This window comes from Tympanuchus pallidicinctus, unplaced genomic scaffold (assembly GCF_026119805.1).
Source record: "Tympanuchus pallidicinctus isolate F22 unplaced genomic scaffold, pur_lepc_1.0 scaffold3, whole genome shotgun sequence".
Lineage (NCBI taxonomy): Eukaryota > Metazoa > Chordata > Aves > Galliformes > Phasianidae > Tympanuchus > Tympanuchus pallidicinctus.
Window position 1 is genome coordinate 35,495,349 of NW_026294747.1, and position 20,983 is coordinate 35,516,331.

The window sequence follows — 20,983 nt, forward strand, 5'->3', positions numbered from 1 at the left end:
AAAGAACAGTTATAAATATACTGACTAGAAACCCACTGCTAATAGTTTCAATGAAATGCAAGACAAAGTGTAGAAAAGGTTTTGGTTTGCTTTCTAAGAAGTTAACTGCAATTAAATATTTTTAAAAGTGCAGATGAAATAGCTTTTTACAGGATTGTCTACAGCTAATGGGATACTATCTACTTCACTGTATTGCATTCAAAAGAAAGGAAAAACAGGTTTATGTTTTCTATTCCAGATATTGCCTAGGTCATCTGGCGTCTGCAAAACAGAGTGGTGGAGCTTCTCATCCAGTTGCAGATCCTTCTGCTCAATATGATCTGCATGAAGAGTGGCAGGAGAGGGTGTCTGTGATCGGGATCCAAGAGCAGATTGGATTGGAGAAGCACTTTCAGAGCCTGCAAATGCAATTTTTAACAGTTACCTTAAAAGCCTTTTCTGTCCTTTTGAGCTACTGAAATTTCTAAACACAGCATTAAAAGAAAATTTAAATACTTTAATATAACAAATTTGGCCAAAAAAGAAAATGATATAAAACCTGCAATAAGATCTCCCTGTGAACTGAGCTCCAAGAGACAACAAATTACATACAGGAAAGGCAAGAGATGAACATCAAAATCAGATAGGTGAATGGACTACCAGAGCTCTATTTTCAGTCAAAATAATTTTAAATGTGTTTATTCTGCAGCACTTGCAGTGCTCGGAACCAATCAAATTTCTCTACACATTCCTTCACATAGATTTTTCCCCAGTAAACGATTCAAGCAGAAATTTTGCTGAAACAACTGTTTTTCCAGGTTTATGGATGTGTACAGTTTGATTTAAAAATCAAAGCTCGAACTGGGGACTGATATTCAAAAAAACACAGAATGGCCAGGGTTGGAAGGGACCTCAAGGATCATGAATCTTCAACCCCCCTGCCACAGGGCCACCAACCTCCACATTTAATACTAGACCAGGCTGCTCAGGACCCCATCCAATCTGGCCTTCAACATCTCTAGGGACGGGGCATCAACAAACTCTCTGGGCAGCCTGTTCCAGTACCTCATGACTCTCATAGTAAAGAACTTCTTCCTGACATCCAACCTAAATCTCCCCTCCCTCAACTTAAAACCATTTCCCCTTGTCCTGAAGTTATCAACCCTTTCAAAGAGTTGATTCCCCTCCTGTCTGTAGGCTTCCTTTAGGTACTAAAAGGCTGCAATGAGGTCACCCTGCAGCCTTCTCTTCTCCAGGCTGAACAAGCCCAGTTCCCTCAGCCTATCTTTGTAAGGGAGGTACCTCAGTCCCCTGATCATCTTTGTGGCTCTCCTCTGGACCCTCTGCAACAGCCCTCATATTCTTTGATGTTTATCTGCTGACCAGAAAATCTGTATGGAAGGAATGTTCTATGTATAGTTAGAGGAATGTTACTTCCTTGAAGGAAGAACATGAGCTTTTCGAGTGGCAGTGTGCAAAGGCATCTTTCCATGATCAACACAGAGCAACCTCTCTAGACAGTTACTTTATCTACTCTACAGAGATACTTATATAGGAGCAACACTCTTTTACTTGGCTCCTGCACTAACTTCTGCTAAACAAATTTCACTTCTTGAATTTGCTTAAGGATTCTTCCAAAATGGCAAGTTCAGACTGAATACTCAGACAGCAGTGAAAATAAAGAACAGGTATTCACTATATATTTCTCTACACATCAGCACATTTTAAAATGGAAAAATACATGTCTCTGAATTTTAAATCTTGGAAAATGACTGATTAAAAAAATATTACAGTATGTGTGAAGTTCAGCGCTGGAGATAAACTAAAATCTAAGGACATAAAAGAAAAAGTGAGGGTGTTCAAAATAGTAATTTTCCTAAATTATTGGCTGTTAAATGTTCTTCTTTGAAAGAAAATTAAACATTTTAAAGAACTTGACAGAAAATGTGAAGCATTATCAGAACAGAAACAATGCTAAACAAACTTGCACTACTGGATTGAAAAGCAATGCAGTTTTTACCAGCAGTTTAAATCAATGCATCTATGTAGGAGATACAGACATACATATGAACATCACTAAATTCTGTAAAATGACAAACCGTGGCAATGCCTTTCCTCTTTCACTACTACTTCACACACAGAATATTTTTTTACTCCATATTCTGCATTTTTAAGTATAGGAGACCATCCACCTGACTCTGATCGCTTGTTTTCAATATACAAAATTAATGTAAAATACGCATTTAAAGGTGTCCTAAGAAATCCTTTCCTAATTATCCATTCTGTTCACTAAAAGGGGAAGGACTGAAATAGACATAGAGAAGAAGGAAAAGAGTGTTGGGGTAGAGAAGTGGGAGGAAAAAAGGAGGGAAGGAGAGAGGCAAGAAGGAAGGAAGGAAAAGAGAGAGTAGGGGAGGGACAGAAAGAGATTTTATATGAAGGAAAACAATAGACACAAACAACGACGGAAAATTTGCTGATCTACTGGAATCTTCTAAGCATTAAAAGATACCCCAGTACACTTGCTTTCAACTTTGATGCTGTGCTTTGAAGTTCAGATTCCACATGGATTTTCTGGTATCTAATCATACTGAATTCAAACTGCAGCTTCCCTATCAGGTGACTCTTCATGCACGTGATTTACACTATGCAGCTACCTATCTTTCAAAAATTTCAAAGACACTGTGTTTTCTTCTTACGTGTGAAAAGAAATTAGACAATATGCTCCAACTTTGTGGGGGCACTGAAGTGACACACAAAAACCACCTCTCTAAAACAGTGGTCCAAACAACAAGAAAAGACAGCCACAGAACTTTCTCAATGGACAACTCAGTCATTAATTGTAATCTTGTCAATTACAATGCAAACTTGGACAAAACAACCAAACAGCAATGAAATCATTAACATACAAACAAACAAACAGATAAAGAACAGATTCTCTGTGAGGACTTCAACAAGTACACAGTAAAGAGAATGAAAGTCAAGCTGATTATTGTTGACCAAGCTAAACAACAATGTTGAAAAAGCTTTTATCATGCTTCTTTCAATAGAAAGGCAATTTTTGAATGTGAAAATAGTTGCAAGAAAGTGAAGACAGTTCTTAAACACATCTGAAAATGCAGTTTGATTTGTCACAGAGAACAGAACCTATGTAGGCGTAAGCTGTCACAGATAAGTAGGTACTTGTTCTACATTTGTTAGGCATAACAGTATTTAACAGTTATGGAACAAGGAATATAAAAACGTCTATGGATATTTCATTCACAAAATATGGTGCAATCTTCCTTCTAAACACTCCTTGGAGAGGAAGATTTTCTCTTTCAGAAAGCAGCTCATTCAATTTGCTTACCTGTATCATTTGATAATTGCATAATTCTCCCTCTTTCTCAATAAATATTTGTAAAATAAATTGGTAGGGCCTCAAGACTGACTGAGGCTGTGAAACTCTCATTTAGTTTGTAAAAGGCTATTCCATGAGAAAAAAAATGGAAAAGTACCAACAAAAAATAAGTGACACAAACGGAAACTGATTTTACAAGTCACAATAACATTTTTACACATTACGTAAGACTCAAATTTCACAAGAGACAATACAGTGAAGACAGTTGTATGCAAAAGAATCTCATAAGACTTCAATGTACTAGTTTGAAAGCACCAGCAAAGCCTTTCAAGAAAAAAATAGCTTACTGAAAATTAGCTTTTTGACTACAGTACTATAAAAACACTCGTAAGATCTAGCTTACATTATGTGCTAACAGTTTTCTCTTATAATTGTATATATTTTCTCACTAAGGATTTAAAACAGATTTAGCACCAAGTAAAGGACTATGAAGGTAACTAGGTCAGACAAAAGTTTTCTATTTGTAATTTCACCCATCAGTGTTCAATGGCAATAGAAAAATAACTGAAATCCAAGAATCATCTTCTACAGAATATAGATTCATAGCAGAAGCTGAATCTTGAACTCTTCAAGATGGGTGGAAAATTTCTGAAACAAATGATTATTTATCTATTAACTACTTTACCAGTAACAGTTGCAGCTTCAGCAGACAACGGTTGCTGATTCAAACTACTTGTTTCCGAATCTATATGGAGTGTAGTTAGACTGGCTACTTCTTGTTCCTCAGCACTTTGATGTTGTCCTGAAACTGCATCAGCATCAGTGGAAGCTGGTGTCCCTGCCTCTGTGCCAAAGCTGAAATCTGTATGAGGAAAGAGCTGTATTAACTGATAACTTAAAAATACCACTAATATAAAATACAAAAGCCTAGCACCTCCAAAATCCTCCATGTAAAACTTGTATGTACATCTCCTATGCTTCCAACACACTGTTGCACAATTTACATAAGATGTAAAAGCAGAAAGTAATTGGCTATTATGGACATTCTCATTTCTGTCACAAAACTGCGACTGAACTTCTGGAGAAGACATTCCTATTGCATGTCCTGTATTCTGCTTAGTCGCTGTAAGTGTACCTAAATGAGAATAAAGTAAAAAATAATGGAAAATTACATTAAGGAATTTATTCGCAAAATTTATAAGCTTAGAAATAGCCAACTTGTTCATTAAAGAACTAACTTTAAGCTAAAAATACTATGACAAATGACATTCTGGCAAATTGCACTCTCAACACTTAAGAGAAGATGCCACACTGAAACATAGTTTAACTAGCATCACTTAGCTACCTACCATCTACATATCCACAGTACATATAGAAATACAGTACATACTTCTACCAAATAAACAGTATTACTCTCTTACGTAACAAAAAAAAAAAATCACAGTTCTAAGCAACTGCAATAACCCCTCCATATGCATATAAGTAGGAACAGATGCAGGAAATGAATGAAAAAGATATTAAGTCATTTTAAAAAAGCATACTCATTTTACCATTATAACACATTTAGTATCTTTATCAATCTATAGCTACAAAAAGACCACTGTAAAAATATTAGATAACCTTCCTTACATTTTACCTAAACTTTTTCAGAAGTAAAATAAATTCTGAAGCTATCTTTCATTTTTACATTCTAATGCATAGAAAACTCCACAGACAGTATTGCTTCCTAACTTCTATGCACTGTTGTTCAGCTTTTATAGAGCAGTGTTTCGGTGCTGTTTTGCTCATTAGTATACTACACAAATGTTAGCCTCTCTCATGAATTCTGCTTTGTTCCATTAAATTAGTAGTGATTTCAATAGGGAATCAAGATATGCTCTCTTTATAGAAGAATACTGGTATTTAACTTACAAAAATTAGGAAAAGGAAGTCACAAGCAATCAACCAAAAATGTTCCTACTTTTGGGAAAGTATACTTGCTTTCAAATTTGCGTCCATCATACTGAAAGGCACTGAACGAGTCCGAGTGGCTATCTGAACTGATGAGGTCACTGCTGCCTGCGCTAGCAGGTGATGTCCATTCAGAAGGCACGCCTGGGTCATCTATAGGGCGCATTTGGTTCTGTTTGTTCAATACATCAGGAAGGTCTTTTGGAACTTCCAGGCTGCCAGGACTGCTTCCTCGTCTTGTCACATTCTAAATATTGAAGATATATAAAGTATTTTACAATCTTGGATGGCTTATTTGCTTATAATAGGAAAAGCAATCTCACATTCACAAATGTCTGTATACAACTTGTTGTACACATGCACCTAAGCCAAAAATTGTCATCATCCTACAGAGTAAGACTTTCCAAAATCCCAGAAAGCAGGAAGCAAAGAACTCGTGCTGTCACACAATTCAGTAAATTTCAATTTTGCTTTCACAATGGACGTTTTTGCACAAACTTTAAAAGACCTGGATTCAAACCAAAATATGCCCCCGCTTGTATTTGATAAGACTTTGGAAAAAATAATGAAAACACACATTACCTCCAACTCATGTCTAAATTGATAAACAAGTCTTGTTAACCTTGGTTTCAGAAGCATGCAGAAAAAAAGATTTCAGGAAATCTGCTGGGTTTTGGTCAATAGGCTATGATGATACAAGCAAAAAATGAACATACACTGCAAGCAAAAGAATTTTCCTAATTCACATATTAATATTCTTATGTGTAAGCCAAAACCTTAGCATTGATTTAAGACAAAAAAGACAGTGTATAGATGAAACAACACACGTTTGCTCATGCAAACGTACACCGCGCTACTTGAGTCTTTCTTTAAGACTCTCCTCACAGAGCAGAAAAGGCAGTGAAAAGTACAGCTATCTGCTTCAGTGGGAACTAAGATAAACACTGAGAAATCTTTTTATGAAACAGCTTGAATTCTTTATGCACTGAAAATCAAGTGACTGAAGGTGAATTACCTCATGACTAGTCAATTCACTTCTCCTTTTAACATCCTGCTACAAATTGGCTATTTAACTGATAATTCTGACAACATACAAGGTTTCAGTGTTCAATAGATCAAGCAATCAAAAAATAGTAAGTTAGTACTCTTTTTTTTTTTAAGACAGAATATCCATTTTTGTGTGCTAGACTGCAACTTCAATGGAAGGCAAAGTTTCATAGTGATTACTCAAACTTACCTTGGGCTGTTTTTTTCCCTACCTGAGGAAAGTATCAATTTTTCATATGTTTATTAATAGTTTTTGAATGTTGACTAATGATCAACATTCCTGCCCATCTATGTGAACATGAATAGTGCTCCCTTTCCTTTTTTTTTTTTTTTCCTCCTGTGATCAGTTATGAAGACTTCTGTTTTATTGATGTACATCCTGAAGTTTATATTTAAGGTATCTCAAAACAGCAACAGCATTTTACCTTGTAACTCAAGATGAAACAAAGTTTGATGAAAATAAATTCAAAGTAACAGAGTAAAAAGCATACATGTGAACAACAGAATCACAGAATTGTAGGGGTTGGAAGGGACCTCTAGAGATCATCGAGTCCAATCCCCCTGCCAAAGTAGGTTCCCTACACCAGGTCACACAGGTAGGCATCCAGGCAGGTCTTGAACATCTCCAGAGAAGGAGACTCCACCACCTCCCTGGGCAGCCTGTTCCAGTGCTCCGTCACCTCACTGTAAAGAAGTTCTTGCGCACATTTGTGCAGAACTTCCTATGCTGCAGTTTCCAGCCGTTTCCCCTTGTCCTGTCTCCACTCACCACCGAAAACAGTCCGTCCTCGCCATTCTGCCCCCCCCACCTTAGATATTTATAGACCTGGATCAGGTCCCCTCTCAATCTTCTTTTCTCAAGGCTGAACAGACCCAGTTCACTCAGCCTTTCTTCATAGGGGAGATGCTCCAGGCCCTTCACCATCTGTGTGGCTCTTTCCAAGAGATCCCTGTCTTGTTTGTATGGGGGAGCCCAGAACTGGATGCAGTACTCCAGATGAGGCCTTACCAGGGCAGAGTAGAGGGGGAGGATCACCTCCCTCGACCTGCTGGCCACACTCTTTTTAATGCACCCCAGGATGCCATTGGCCCTCTTGGCCACAAGGGCACACTGCTGGCTCATGGCCAACCTGTCGTCCACCAGACAACCCCTACAGGTCCTGTCTTGCCATCTATTAAAGATGATGATAAATAAATCAATTTTTCCAATCACTTTGAAGAATCTTCTGTTCCTTATTTGCAACAACTATGATATTCATTGACAACTTTTACACACAAGTTTTACTCGACATGTCTAAAATAATCTTCTTTTCCTTAAAAAAGTATTAATTTAAAAGTACACAGCTTTGAAACAATCTCAATTATCACCCATTCTGCTCATTTCCAATGTTTCTTTGAATATGTCCCCCTTCTCTGACACTTAATTAACCACTAGAACATTTCAGATCAGTTGCTTTGTTTGGCAAGTACTCAAAGGTAACCAGAAATTTCACTATGAATCACAGCCACAATGACATTGCTGGAAAAGTATAGGAAAAAATAATACAAAAAGATGGTTTTTCTAACAGAAAGTTATTTAAAAGAAAATTTTCAACACTTCTAAATGAAAGAAGAAAAAAAAAGCAGAAAAACATGCAAATGTAGTTTTGTACTCTGTTGCACTAACAAAAATTGTAGAGAATAGCACCACACTCCTGTACTCCAGTATGGTGCCTAAATACAGCAACACACTAAGCACTGCAAATTTACATATAAACATTTGCTTTGAAGCTGCACATGTACGACAACCTTTTCAGTCGCAATTAAAACCATTTAATTCAACGAGACTAGTCACCTGACAGTTACTTCTGCTCTGCTTGAAGAATGAAATTCTAGTAGAAATGACATTAAAAATGCATAAAATAACATAAGCCTGTGCTAAAAATGATTTACAGACAAAGAATATTTTAATGATATTCTGAAGTCTTTCTGATACATAAAATCCAGATTAAGATGAACATCTTACTAAGTGGTGAGCTGACTTATGAAGTCATTCATAAATGACATGAATATTCACACATATGTGCAAACTTACGTATCACAACATAGGAAGTTTAAAGGCTTACCAGTGTACTACCACTGCGGAGTCTCTCAGCTATAAATTCATCCATGAGGTCAGGAACATTTGTATTGCTACTGCCAATATCACTATCAATAGGGTGCAGCTTTTGACTCATGTCCTCTCTATTAGCTAAAAGCAAATGAATAATTGTATATAGTAAAGAACACATCAACACACATTCAAAACAAAAGATAATAAACAAAGAAGCCCTGCTAGTAAAAAGAAATTAAAAATTCAAAATTGCCAAACATGCATTTTAAGACTCTCCCACTTTTTAAGCAGATTCTACTGTAGGAATTAGTAAAACCACTTCTTCCCACTAAGCAGGTGTTAGTCAATTTCCAGTAAAACCTTTAAGAGCAAGAAAGCTTATAGGTAAGCACTACTTAAAGTTGTTAATGCTTGCTTTAAGGATACAGCACGTATTTTTCCTCCATATCACAAAAAAATAAGTAATAAATCCTAAAAATTTTATACAATTCCTACAGGTACTCCTCCTCCATTGCACTCTTAATGAAGAGCAATGTAGTAGGAAAAGCACAGTAGACTGCAACATAAAATAATGACAAATGCCAATGTGGCACAGTATACATTTAGTATAAATAGTGCAAACAAAAAATGTTAAGTAATAAAATAACATGCTACTACTTGGAATGAAAATTCCATCTCTAGATGGTCAATGGTGATGAACAATTAATGAAGTTCACTCAATTATCAATTTGTAGTTTTGATAGAATTGTACTTTCTGTATCTGACTTGGCTGCTACACCTAACTGTACGATCCTTTAAAGCTTTCAGGTTACCTCAGTTCATTTTTCCTCTGCAATAATTTTTCCCTCAGTGTCCTCTCTCATGGGACCACAACAGGGTTTTCATTTATCCTAATATTGAAGTTCTGCTAGATTTTACGGATTTCAAATAATTTTTTTTCTAGACACCTTTTTCAGAAGTTCAGATTCTGCATAGAAGCAGAAAACTTTTTTGAGGAACGTGACAATCACATCACTGTCCACTTGTCATGGTGCTACGCTTTCACAGACTGCCCTCAGGTGGCATTAACATCTCAATGCAGGATGCATTACAGAATCTGCTGTTAATCATGCCAGTGTAATAAGGTGAAAAAAGAAAACCTACATTACTGCTGAAAGTTAATTTATTGTTCATTTAAGGTTATTTATGATTTGAACTAAGCCAATGGATATCAGAGCGACAGCCTTCTTTTTGATCAATCCACGGAGGTCTCATAGTAAGCAGGAGGATGATCAAGAGACCTTCATGAACATACATGTTGCCAAGATGAGACTGTATCAATTTTGATGAGTGCATACAGAAAGGCCTACAGCACAATTCAAAAAAGATTCACACAAAACCTTAAGACTACTCACAGAGAACTGTGATAACAAAATCATTTCAGTAACAGCTTTCTGTTCCAAACTACTTTTCAAAAGATATCTAAACTGACCTCCAAATGTAAATTTGAGGGGCCTTTTTGTTTTGGAGGAGGATAAGGTGGAGCGGGAGAGGAGGAGGAAGAAAATACACTAAATGAACCAGAAATAAAATTAATTGAACCTAGCTGGTAGATAGCCAGGTCATTCTGACAAACAAACTAGTTGGAGCAGAACAGTACATTCTGATATAATGTGCACATGCCAGTCATTCAGTAGGCTGAATTTTGAGGCTCTATATGGTAGATGAAAATTCAAATTTTTCAAGGCTTAGTCTTTATTAGGTCATTTACTGTCTCTTCCTCTTCCCTAACCTGATGGTCTTCAGCAGCAAAGAGGTTCAACCAAATATACTTCAAAGGAAAATTAGTAATTTAAAGTATGTAAAAGTAACTTAGGCTGTGAGAAAAATCAGCTGGCTATAGGCGCATGCACAACCAAACAGGAAAAGCAGTGATCATCCCAAAGCCTTTTGATTGCTTATCAGAGCTTGCTTCAGTTGCATTAAGCCAAACTGGTGCTGCCTTTCTCCTTTTGCACTCTGCACACTGTCAGTGCTCACCTGCAGCTCTCCTTCCAAAATAGCCCATTACATGACTGTACAGATCCCTCAGTGGAGCCTCTGCTGGCATTCTGTTCTGCCTCTGTGGGGAAACATTTGCCTTCGGCTTCGAAAGAGCATGTACAACAGTTTTATAAACACCACCCAGGGAGCCCTGCTGTTGCGCTGACTCCTGACCTGATGATCTAAATGCACTACGATTATGGAACTGATTAACTGCAATAGCTTCCTTTTGCAGCACGGCTGTTTGAGTTTCTGTAATTTCCTTACTTTGCTTGCTACTAAGTGAAGCAGCATTGATTGCATCTAGAGGTCTATATATTCCAGGTCTAACCAGCTCCATGGCAGCTGACGAGCTGCTGCTTGTACTGCTACTGCTGTTGCTGCTACCACTACCACTACCACTGAAGCCACTAAGTTTACGAAGTCTTGCTTTCCATGCAGCCTCTTTGTTCTCAAGAGGATTGTAAAACTGAACTGATTCTGTAGATGGTCTAAAAGTTACATGAACGCTATTTCTTTTTTTAGCTGTTATTTTCATGATTTTGGCCCTATGAGTTACTGTTTCAGATATACTTCTTTTAGTTGGTGACAGCTTGCTTGTACCTGTGATGTGAGGCATTTGAGGGTTAACTTGTGCTTTAGGAAGAATTTTCTTTGCATGCATAACACGTGAGTTGGTTATTTTGTCGTTAAACTGAGCACTTTTATGCTTTTCAGCTAATGCTGCTTCCACGGCTGAATCTAGATCAGCTTCAGTGGCTGCTTGTCTGTACAGATATCTTTTTCCTTCTTTGATGCTAGGACTACTTGGCCCATGATCAAACAGACTTTCACACTGTTTATCAATATTTAACTGTCTGACTTTATCGAGTGCTTCATTTCTTGCAAAAATGTCTATTTGAGCAGGTGCAATATTACTTATAAAGCCACTTTGGTTTTGTTCTAGGTGCAGCTCTGGGTTATCAGGTCTTTCTGTAACAGTGACGCTATTCGTGCATTGACCAGTCTGATCACTATTTTCTAATCCATCCAGAGGTAATCTATCATTCCTATTTACTGATGTATCACCTTCATGAGCAGAAGCCTCACATTCATCTATCTCAAAGTTACCGCAAAGTTCTTCTTTTTCTTTAAGATATTCTCTCAGAGAGGAAAGAAGATCATCTTCACCTTCAAGGTCAACATACTGGTTTTGTTCAAAGGTTGTGTTTGCAAATTCTACTGGCCCTATTAAATGACAAAGATGGTCATAAATACTATCCCCAACTTCCAAGGAGGACTCTCTGCTATTTGAATCGGTAATATGGCTTTCAGTGGATCTATGCATTGAAGAGGTCTCAGTGGAACTTTGTAAACTTGGAGCATGATGGGATGAACTTTCAATGACAGGAACTGCACCTTTGGCTCGTTCAACTGCGAATGGTTCCAGGATGTCAGAGGTGCTGCTGCTTCGTGGCAGTGGTTGTTCCTCATTTAATGCACCAAAAACTTCACTTGGAGCATCCTCACTCTGTGAAAAATGTCTGACTCGAGGTGGACGTGGAAGAATTTGAGCATCATCAATGTCTGTAGGAAAAAAGTGTATGTAATACAAACCAGAATTTACACAGAAAAATACAATTTATTTACTGCTACATTCTAATCGTGATTGAAAAAGCCAGGAAAGTCCAGAGCCTTGTTTAATTATGTACAATGAAAATACTTTTTCAGTACTAGAGTGTTAAAAACAAACACACAATATCCAGTACAAAATGCAATATAAATGAGTTAGACCATCAGAACACAGTTTTAAATGTTAACATGCATGAGAACAGTGAGACCATGGAACATTTGGAAATACAGTTAAAGCTAGGGCTGTGCCAATAAGTTCAATAATTCAAGCAATATTATTCCAACTACCGTGAAGAAATGTTTACCTGTAATATAAATTAGCTTAACAGTATGACTCTTCATAGAATTTACATCTTCAGAAAAATACACAACTCCAAAGAGAACATGTAAGTTTTCTGGCAAATTAATATTGTCTACTGAAGAGATAAACTATTACTTTTTTCATAACTTGTGTGGACATACATAAATTACTGAAATATAAGAAACAATAGTAATGTAAAGTTATAAATATTATGGCAAACATAATGTGGTGTATACCTGAAGACTCAGGTGTTTTGGGTTTTTTTTTGTTTTCTTTGTTTGTTTAAGTTTTTAAATGACAGAGAAGAGCCGGAGAAGATGACCATAAATAAAGGATATATATATATATTTATAATACATCTTTTTTCCCTAGAAGGATGTTTTGTGAAATGTCTCATGTTGAAATTGCAAAACTAAATGCTGAATGGAAGCTAACCTCCCCATCATCTTTCAATTTTACCCAAGGAACTCATAAGAATTATCAAATTAAGAATTTGATAATAAAGATATCGAACAAATCCTGCAGCCACACAACTAACATTGAAGTAAAATCACTTTTACTTACAACGAGACAAGAACATTTGTTGTGACCATTTAAATTAATAATTCCTTGTCTCTACTAAGGCTGCTAATACTTCACCATCAGTTTAAATCATAGTTAACTGCAATGAAAGCCACAGTTTCAACATAGGTTGCTGAGGAAATGTACAGAAATACATTCAGCTCACTTAATGTCATCCACCAAAATAAAGAACCTCACCAAATTTCTTGATAAATAGGAATACTATATACTATATAATCAACAATACAGAAAAGGATAAGTGTCTCTTCAAAAAATTGCATGAATTCAATGCTTTTTATGGGATAGGAACTTGAAACATAAGGTAAAAACAGCTTAGTTTTCCACTGGCTTCATTTTCATATAATCATTTATTCTCCAGATTTATTTTTAAGACCTATCACTAGTTCTAGATCTGCTTTTAAAAAAAGGAATAACAATAAAAAGCTTAAATGAACAACAACACTTACTTGCCACAATAAACAGACTTACCTTGTTATTCTGTCTAGAGGGTTAATCTTCAGCACTCAGTGGTACTTAAATTTACTGCATTTACTTAAATTCACCATATCACACAATTTAAGCCCCTTCCCCTCCTTCAAATCTGATGTGTTATTGTCAAAACAAAGAAATTATGTTGAATTGATTTTAAAATATTTCAGATGATTACTTCATAGACGTCAGCATGTATTTCAACATTATGATAATCCGAAGTCACCTTAAATGGCCATTTTGAAGTGCTCACAATTTTCTGAGAAAGTCAGAGCTGAAGCTGAATTTTGTCATAATTTCCTTCTGAGCAAAGCACATAACCCGGAGGAATCAGATATATTTGCACTTAACATGTGTGTTGAAACAAGATGAAAAGTTCAATTTTTCAAAGAAACTCCAATTCGAAAATTAAGTTTGACCTGATTCAAAGTTTACTGAACAGTAGAGCAGCTATTAGACAAGAGATAGAAGTCTATGGTGAAAAAGAGAGTAGACATACAAGCTCTTTCAGAAAACAAACATGAACTGAAAATAGCTGTATAGTGCATAATTTATTAACCCTTTCCTTTCTCTTCAGCTTTTATCAACAGCAAATTTTTCAACAATATTCCTATTCAGCTTATTACTGACTATACAGACTAGCACCCTCTGACACAAAGGGTGTCCTCTTTAGCTTGAATTAATATTTCAGATTCTTTAACTGATTTAGGCATGGATTATTAGCATGGATTATTCTTAAATAGTTTCTGTGTAGCTTGAAGAAATAGGTTTTAATGAAAGCAGCACCTGAGATCACAGGATGCATCTAAAACTCGTATAATAATACTATTGATGAAATTAATATGATAAAGTCATCTCATCCTGAGCCTCAATATGCATCTTTCAAGTTTCATCAACTCCACTTTAGTCAGCCTAAGGATTGCATACTAGGCAAGCATGCAGTGATTATGATTTTCTAGGATGTTAAAAATTACTGGATGGAGAACTCTAAAAGCATGCCAAGCAGCTCCACACATTGAAATAAATTCAGCTAGATTTATTTCAACATTGATCCAGTATTACTTAATAGGCACTCATGTATGTGTGAATAGCACATACAAGTACACAAAGATTTTCATATGAACATGTAGTGCTTGTGCCAGTAGAAAATTCATTTTTGTAAAACAGAAGAAATTAAGGAAATACATAGTTACTGTAGTATCAGCAATGAAAATATAGATAATGTTTTAAAATCCAAATTAACAGCCTCCTTGGAAATCAGAGCTCACACCTGCACACTAGTTGCAGTCAAAATGGGACTCTAACAATTCCTAGAGTTTTTACCAAACACATTACAATTGTTGCTGCAGAGGAGTGTATCTTTAACAGTGCACATATCTGGAAGAAATACTATCTGCTTCCTAATAAGCTGGAGTAAGGAAGAAACTGAAATTGGCAGTTCCAGCTAATCTCAATTGATTGCAACTTTCCCTACACCAATCTATCCTCCTATTTTTCTGCTTGAAGATGGAAAGAAAAAGCAGCTTTTCAGCATTAGGTGGGAGACATGTATGCTAAAATACATGCACATTCTGGCAGTACACAATAAAGTACAATTTTCAACATACAGTTCGTGATACTTCTTTGGGTAATAGAGGCAGGTGAGAAGTGGAAAAAAAAATAGAACATATCTGATTTACAAAAATGTACTAAGTCCTATTTGTATGCAGCCTTCCCAATGCAATTTTGTTTTTTTATTCATTGAGACAAAGGCATAATATAACAGTCAGCCTTACACTTTACTGATTTCTACCCAATAGCTGGAGTACAAGAAAAAAAAAGACAATATTATCTGTAACATTTCATACGAGCTAATCCTAACTGTCTTTATCTATTTGCTGAAAGAAAATTATCCAAAGAAAACTACTGTAAAGAATTCTAGCTAATCATCCTGTGGGCCAAATACAACATTACAGAAAATTATGAATCTGTAAAGACACATGATTTGGAAAACCAAACCGAATCACAGCACCTCAGAATCCAATACTGTGTATATACACATAATATTTTTATATATTAATAAAATCAGGCATTCTGTAAAGCATATTAAATGATACCATATACTTCATACATTTTTTTTTCATGGGAACTAAATTACATTATTATCATGGCTGGCCACACAACATCCAGAACTGAAATCAAGAATGTAAGAAGAAAGATGTAAACGGCAAGTCAAACTAAAACTTCCTCCTTTTCCTCCCTAACTAATGACAAAATCTTCAGATTAGCTGTACTCTCTGATAGACAGAAGTTGTATTACTGCTTACCAAATAATTACAAAAGCAAGATATTCCTCTTGTTTTATTTTTTATGATAGTAAACATTGGCACAGCACTAACTTCTAACAGTTCCAGAATGAATTGGAAAAAATAGCATGATATTTTACATAACTCCAAATATTCATTCTTAATCTCTTCCCCTCTCCCCCCCATCCCCCAAGTATTTTTACTTTCAAAAAAAATTAACTATTTTGCAGAATTTGAAAGCAGAAGGTTTAAAAAAGTGATAAAGGGGGTGCAGAAATTAGCAGAGGTGGCACTACCTGAAAGCTCATCAGAAAGGGGAGTGAGAACAATATCAGGCAAGAAGGGTTTGGAAGTATGGATCAGAACAGGAGCACTTTTAGCACTGCGTATATAGGCCGATGGCAGAGCACATTCACCAATGGATCGGCTTCTCATGGCTTTAAAAAGGAAAAGAAAGAAGTGGGGAAGGAAAAAAGAAGAGTGACTATAATGAAAGGCTTGTGTCACAGAAAAAGCAGCAACAGAGAAAACAAAGATAAAAAGGAAGAAAATTTAAAAATTAAAACATTTCAGCACGGCAGATATTGGCAGAGCTGTAAGAAAGAAAAAAATCAGTGGACACATAAGACATTTTGAGTTTTTAATTTTTATGTAAAGCAGTAACAATGCCTTTATTATGACTATTACAGAGATTTTGCATTCGAAAACCAAAAAACTAATTAACAGTTTTTTCCTACTGCATCAAGGGTTGAAAAATCAAAGTTTAATCCACTCCACAAGCACTCAGAAATTTAGATTTTTTAAAAGAAAAACAACTTATTCTACATTTATATTTTTCTACTTTCCTTTGGATTACTCAAGACAAGTATATCTAAATTTTACCTGAACCATAGTCTTTAATTCAAGATTCTCAGAAAGAGATTCAAAAATGCGAAAAGAAAATAAGCAACTGTATGTGGAGAAACTTCCAATACAATACAGCATGTTTGTGCATTAAAAATTAAGATATTGAAATGAAATTGTTGGTCAACATAAAGTGTTACATTCTTATTTTTCTAGATATCAAATAAATCTTGCTAACTAATCCTAATTAACCGTTTTTGTATCTGCCCTTCTGCCAATGGTCCCTATAGAAAGAAAACTTAAATAAGAATTGTAGTCATAGGATCAAGATTAGACGTATAGCTTTTCCAATAGATATGAAGTGAAAATTTATTACACTTGTTTTCATTTGTCAGAGTAAGATATCACAAGAACTGATACCGCATTCAATCTCAAAGTATAGCAAAAGTTCTTCAGAAAGTAATATTAATAGTTTCAAGCAGTTTCCTTTTCACATAGTTGCAAATTTGAGAACTTATGCTAAAGTTGTTGTTGATTAGCTTATTTTAAGGAAAATTCAGTGCATCTTAAACACTGTCAGCACAGTATTTAGGTAGTCTTTGAACTTTTCTTTGCATAATTTCAAAACAATATGGAATATACCCTCTGAAATTTCAGTGCTTCTGATCTATACGGAAATCATAAGAACAGAATGGAGTGCAGAAAAACTTGAGCACATCACACTTATAAATCAGGTTAGAGAACTTCCCTAACACAGCAACAAGAAGATAACTTGAGCAGGCCAACATATATGGAGCAGAAAACACATCTGACAAATGCAGCAACCTTAAGCAGAATCTTAACATCAGTTTGGAAAAAAAAATTCAGAAAGATGAATGTTTTAAGAATGAAGCCATTCACTTAAGCTCATAAGACAGAAAGCAACTTTTTAAAAAAACAAACAAACAAACAACTACCTGTACAGTTGTAACTTCTCTTTAAGAGATACAGCATTAAAACTCAGAATACAGCAATAGTTAGCTGTATTCATCATTATGCATTTTTAAATGAATCTAGGAAAGGGAAAAAAATATCAAGTTACTTAGAAAACAGACCAAACTTTTGAGATTGAATACCATGTTGAATGCAAATCATTAAAAAGAAGTGTTCCCTATAATTTGACTGAATCTTTCCCACCATTTTATGTTGATTCTAGTAAGAGCTAGGACAGGGCTTCTCATTGACTGTTTGGAAGAAGGAAATTTTAGAGATAGTTAAAAGGAAAATTATTCTGAGATGCTGTAAAATGTGATCTCCCTGAATATTTATTTTAAATAAGATGTGTTGTATCAATTAATTAGCTGAGTAGAAGCAGATTTGAGACCAGAATGTGAACTAGGTATTTGTTGCTTTAAAACCTTCCACTATTGTCTACAGAAAAAAAGCAGAGGAATGGAATCCTAAATTCTTTCTGTCCTGATATTTTTATTGGACTACAATCTGCTGCCTACACTACAAATTCCATATCACGGCCTAAAAAGATTTTTCAACCCATATGCACATCACATTTAAAGGCCCTTTACTAAAAATTACTTTACATAAGTTCAGGCTAAAAATGTACACGCTGCATATCAGAAAAGCTGTGATTTTTGTTTGAGTACACCACATACACACAAACTTGGTGCAGCCATAGATGTGCGCTGGCATGAGGATGGCTCGAAAAATAAAGGTTTGCAGACGTACACAAAATGTGTACAACAAAAAACAGACGAAAAAGAAACCCCAGCTTTCTCTTACCATAAAATATTCAACATGCACATCTCCCCTACTCAGATATCAAGAGTATATTACTCACAATCACAGGAAATATACTATATGTCAGTTAACATGCAACACATCCAAGATCTGTCTCAGTTCCAGGTTTTGCTTGTGGCATTACTATTAAATTGAAGGAGACAACCTGACCAACAAAGTGCTATACAGAAAATTTCACTTACTGTCACTATCAGCCAGTTTTTTTTAACATGCACCCCTGTTTTAACTGGTACAAGCTAGGAAGCACCTTAACAGGACTCTTAGCAGACCTGAGACAATAAGAAAGGCATATGCTGTTGTAGTATATGCTTCATCAACAGCTTAAAACCTGAAGAGTTTGTGACTCTAGAGATGGCAACTTTGTCAGGGCTTTTAATCTTTTAAAATTATCCTACCAATACTGAGATGCTTGTCCACAAGTGGTGTACTACAAAATAAATAGATTTGAAATTTTAACTGGTTATAACAGTACAGACTTGGCTTATTAATATCAAATATGTAAGTAGACAAGGAACCAAATGCAGGAAGCTAAAGTACAGTGAAACTAAAATTAGATTAGTTTGCTACTTATGAGGTCAGTACATAGCTTGATTAGATAAACTCAATGATTTCAGGGCTAACATCATATGAATAGTCATCTTTCAAATAGAAGCAAAACAAAACCTTTATAAAACTGATCAAGTGGCATAACCTTCTTACAGAACATCTGAAATAACAATATGAGAGGGAAAAATTTCAGCATGAGCTTTACCTTGTTAAGACAATTAAGACTTAAAGAGAAAAACATTGCAAAAATCAATCACAGACTATTTACAGAGAAGCAGAAATTACATTTAAAGTATTTGTGATTTGTAAGGAAAACTGCTGAGTCAAGCTAGAGCTGTCAGTATGAAATAAAGGAAAAGCTGTGTAGCATCTGAATACAGGAAATACACATTTTTGGAGTAGTGTTTACAACTAATCAGCTCTGCCACCCAAATAGAAGACTTCAGAAGCTACCAGTAAACAAAATGTAAAAATGGAGTAAGAAAATTTCTTTAGATGTTCAAATAGAAATGTTGGCAAAATAATCTGTGATTAAAAAAAACAAAAAACATCTTTTCTTTGTGACAAAATAATGTTAATTTCTGAAAAGCGAACATAACTGAATGTATATTCAACTATTAATATGCATTCCTGCTTCCTAAATTGTCAGATTGTACCTGCTCCCAAGAAGTATCAGTGAAGAAAAATGCATCATGACTGAAGCAACTACTATTACAGAGATAATGAAAAAGCATAAGATAGTCCTTTAAATGTTATTTTAAATGAAAAAGCGAAGAGAGTATAACCTTCTTTCACATAATGGATAGCACTGAGATCCGCAAGATGAAATAAGAGAACAAAGAAATTAGAAGTCCAGTTCAATAAGACATTGCGCTCAAATCATACAGATGTAAATGAGTCTTCTTTTGAGTGATCCACCTAAAGCACTGTCTAGCATCACTCATTTCTAACTAAAGAGTATCTGCAAGTAACGAAATTGTGAAGTAAGTCACTTCAGAAAGAGTGAACTGCACACATTTGCACCAATCTATCATTAACACAAGATTCTGGGTACAGTAAAAGAAAACAGGTTTTATGAACAATGCAGATACGTATGTATTTCTTGCACTTTTTTTTCTGCAGTTGGAAAATATTTAACCTATTTTGTGCACTATTTAGGAAAACGCAGACTTAAAGAGCCACTTATCCACAGCAATGCTCAAACCATTCCAGCTTTTCCAGCATTTCTTTTTCACACACTTACAACTGTATTATTTTTCTAATGTAGGCTAAGCATGCAATCAACTTATTCAAAATTAAACCATATGTGCATTACTTTCATTTACAGTAACTGCAATTGTAGTAACAAGCTATTCAGCTGCCCTCAAAACATGCAAGACTGCACAATTTACACTTACATCTTCAACTAGTTATTTAAGAAAGTGTACTTCTCTGGAAAAAAATTAACTGTGTAGCTACAAAGTCAATTATTAATTCCTTTTCCCCTTTCAAATGTCGCTTATATCAGCACTTACAGATACATACCAACAGTTTTCTGCCGCACTATGCTTCTTGCCTTTTCAGTTCCTGGAGATCCAGTGGTTGTAGCACTCCGTTGTCTCATTGGCGCCTGTCCAGGCTGATCACGGCTCCAGCCTCTAGAAAAGGACTTATCCACTGAAGACTTGGGGAATTCATGCCCAACTCCTACAAAAACAGAATTGCAAATTTATACACTTCTATGCTAGCATCACCAGAGAGTTGTGCTCTTTCAGACAGATTTAAAGTTGGATAGAATAAATTACTGGAGCTAGCATAATGTTAAAAGCTAAAACAGCAAATTACTATTTATAAGTATCTCTAAGCCCACTCAGCATTAACTGAGGGATCCTGCAACTGTTTTAGAAGCACTGGTGCTATTATGCTATTGTGATTTTCTTTTCTGATCAAACGAGCCCAAAATCACAGAAAAAGTGGTTTATGCTACTGAAAGTTAGCATAAACTCTTCTCAAGTGGCTCTGTATGGGTGATGCAGACAGTTCAAAATATTTTTAAAAACTATATTCAAAATGCAATACACAGTCTTATCCAACATCATACTTGTTTTTTAAACTGTCTTACGGTCAAAAGAAAAAAATCTATA

General features: G+C 35.5%; 1 protein-coding gene across 16 annotated transcripts in view; it reads right to left on the reverse strand.

Moving 5' to 3' along the window:
- The window catches only part of RALGAPA1 (Ral GTPase activating protein catalytic subunit alpha 1), a 113,761-nt gene that overhangs the window by 61,211 nt on the left and 31,567 nt on the right, over nucleotides 1-20,983 (reverse strand). For 5 of the 16 annotated variants that reach the window (XM_052696816.1, XM_052696817.1, XM_052696819.1 and 2 more), the window contains exons 16-23: nucleotides 20,385-20,546; nucleotides 15,974-16,114; nucleotides 10,428-11,996; nucleotides 8,422-8,546; nucleotides 5,300-5,516; nucleotides 4,254-4,454; nucleotides 4,005-4,181; nucleotides 246-398 (exon numbers count right to left, since the gene is read on the reverse strand). In XM_052696816.1, coding sequence (XP_052552776.1) covers nucleotides 246-398; nucleotides 4,005-4,181; nucleotides 4,254-4,454; nucleotides 5,300-5,516; nucleotides 8,422-8,546; nucleotides 10,428-11,996; nucleotides 15,974-16,114; nucleotides 20,385-20,546 — 2,745 coding nt within the window. The remainder of the gene's footprint in view (nucleotides 1-245; nucleotides 399-4,004; nucleotides 4,182-4,253; nucleotides 4,455-5,299; nucleotides 5,517-8,421; nucleotides 8,547-10,427; nucleotides 11,997-15,973; nucleotides 16,115-20,384; nucleotides 20,547-20,983) is intronic. The other 11 variants (XM_052696820.1, XM_052696822.1, XM_052696828.1 and 8 more) reach the window with 8 other exon arrangements.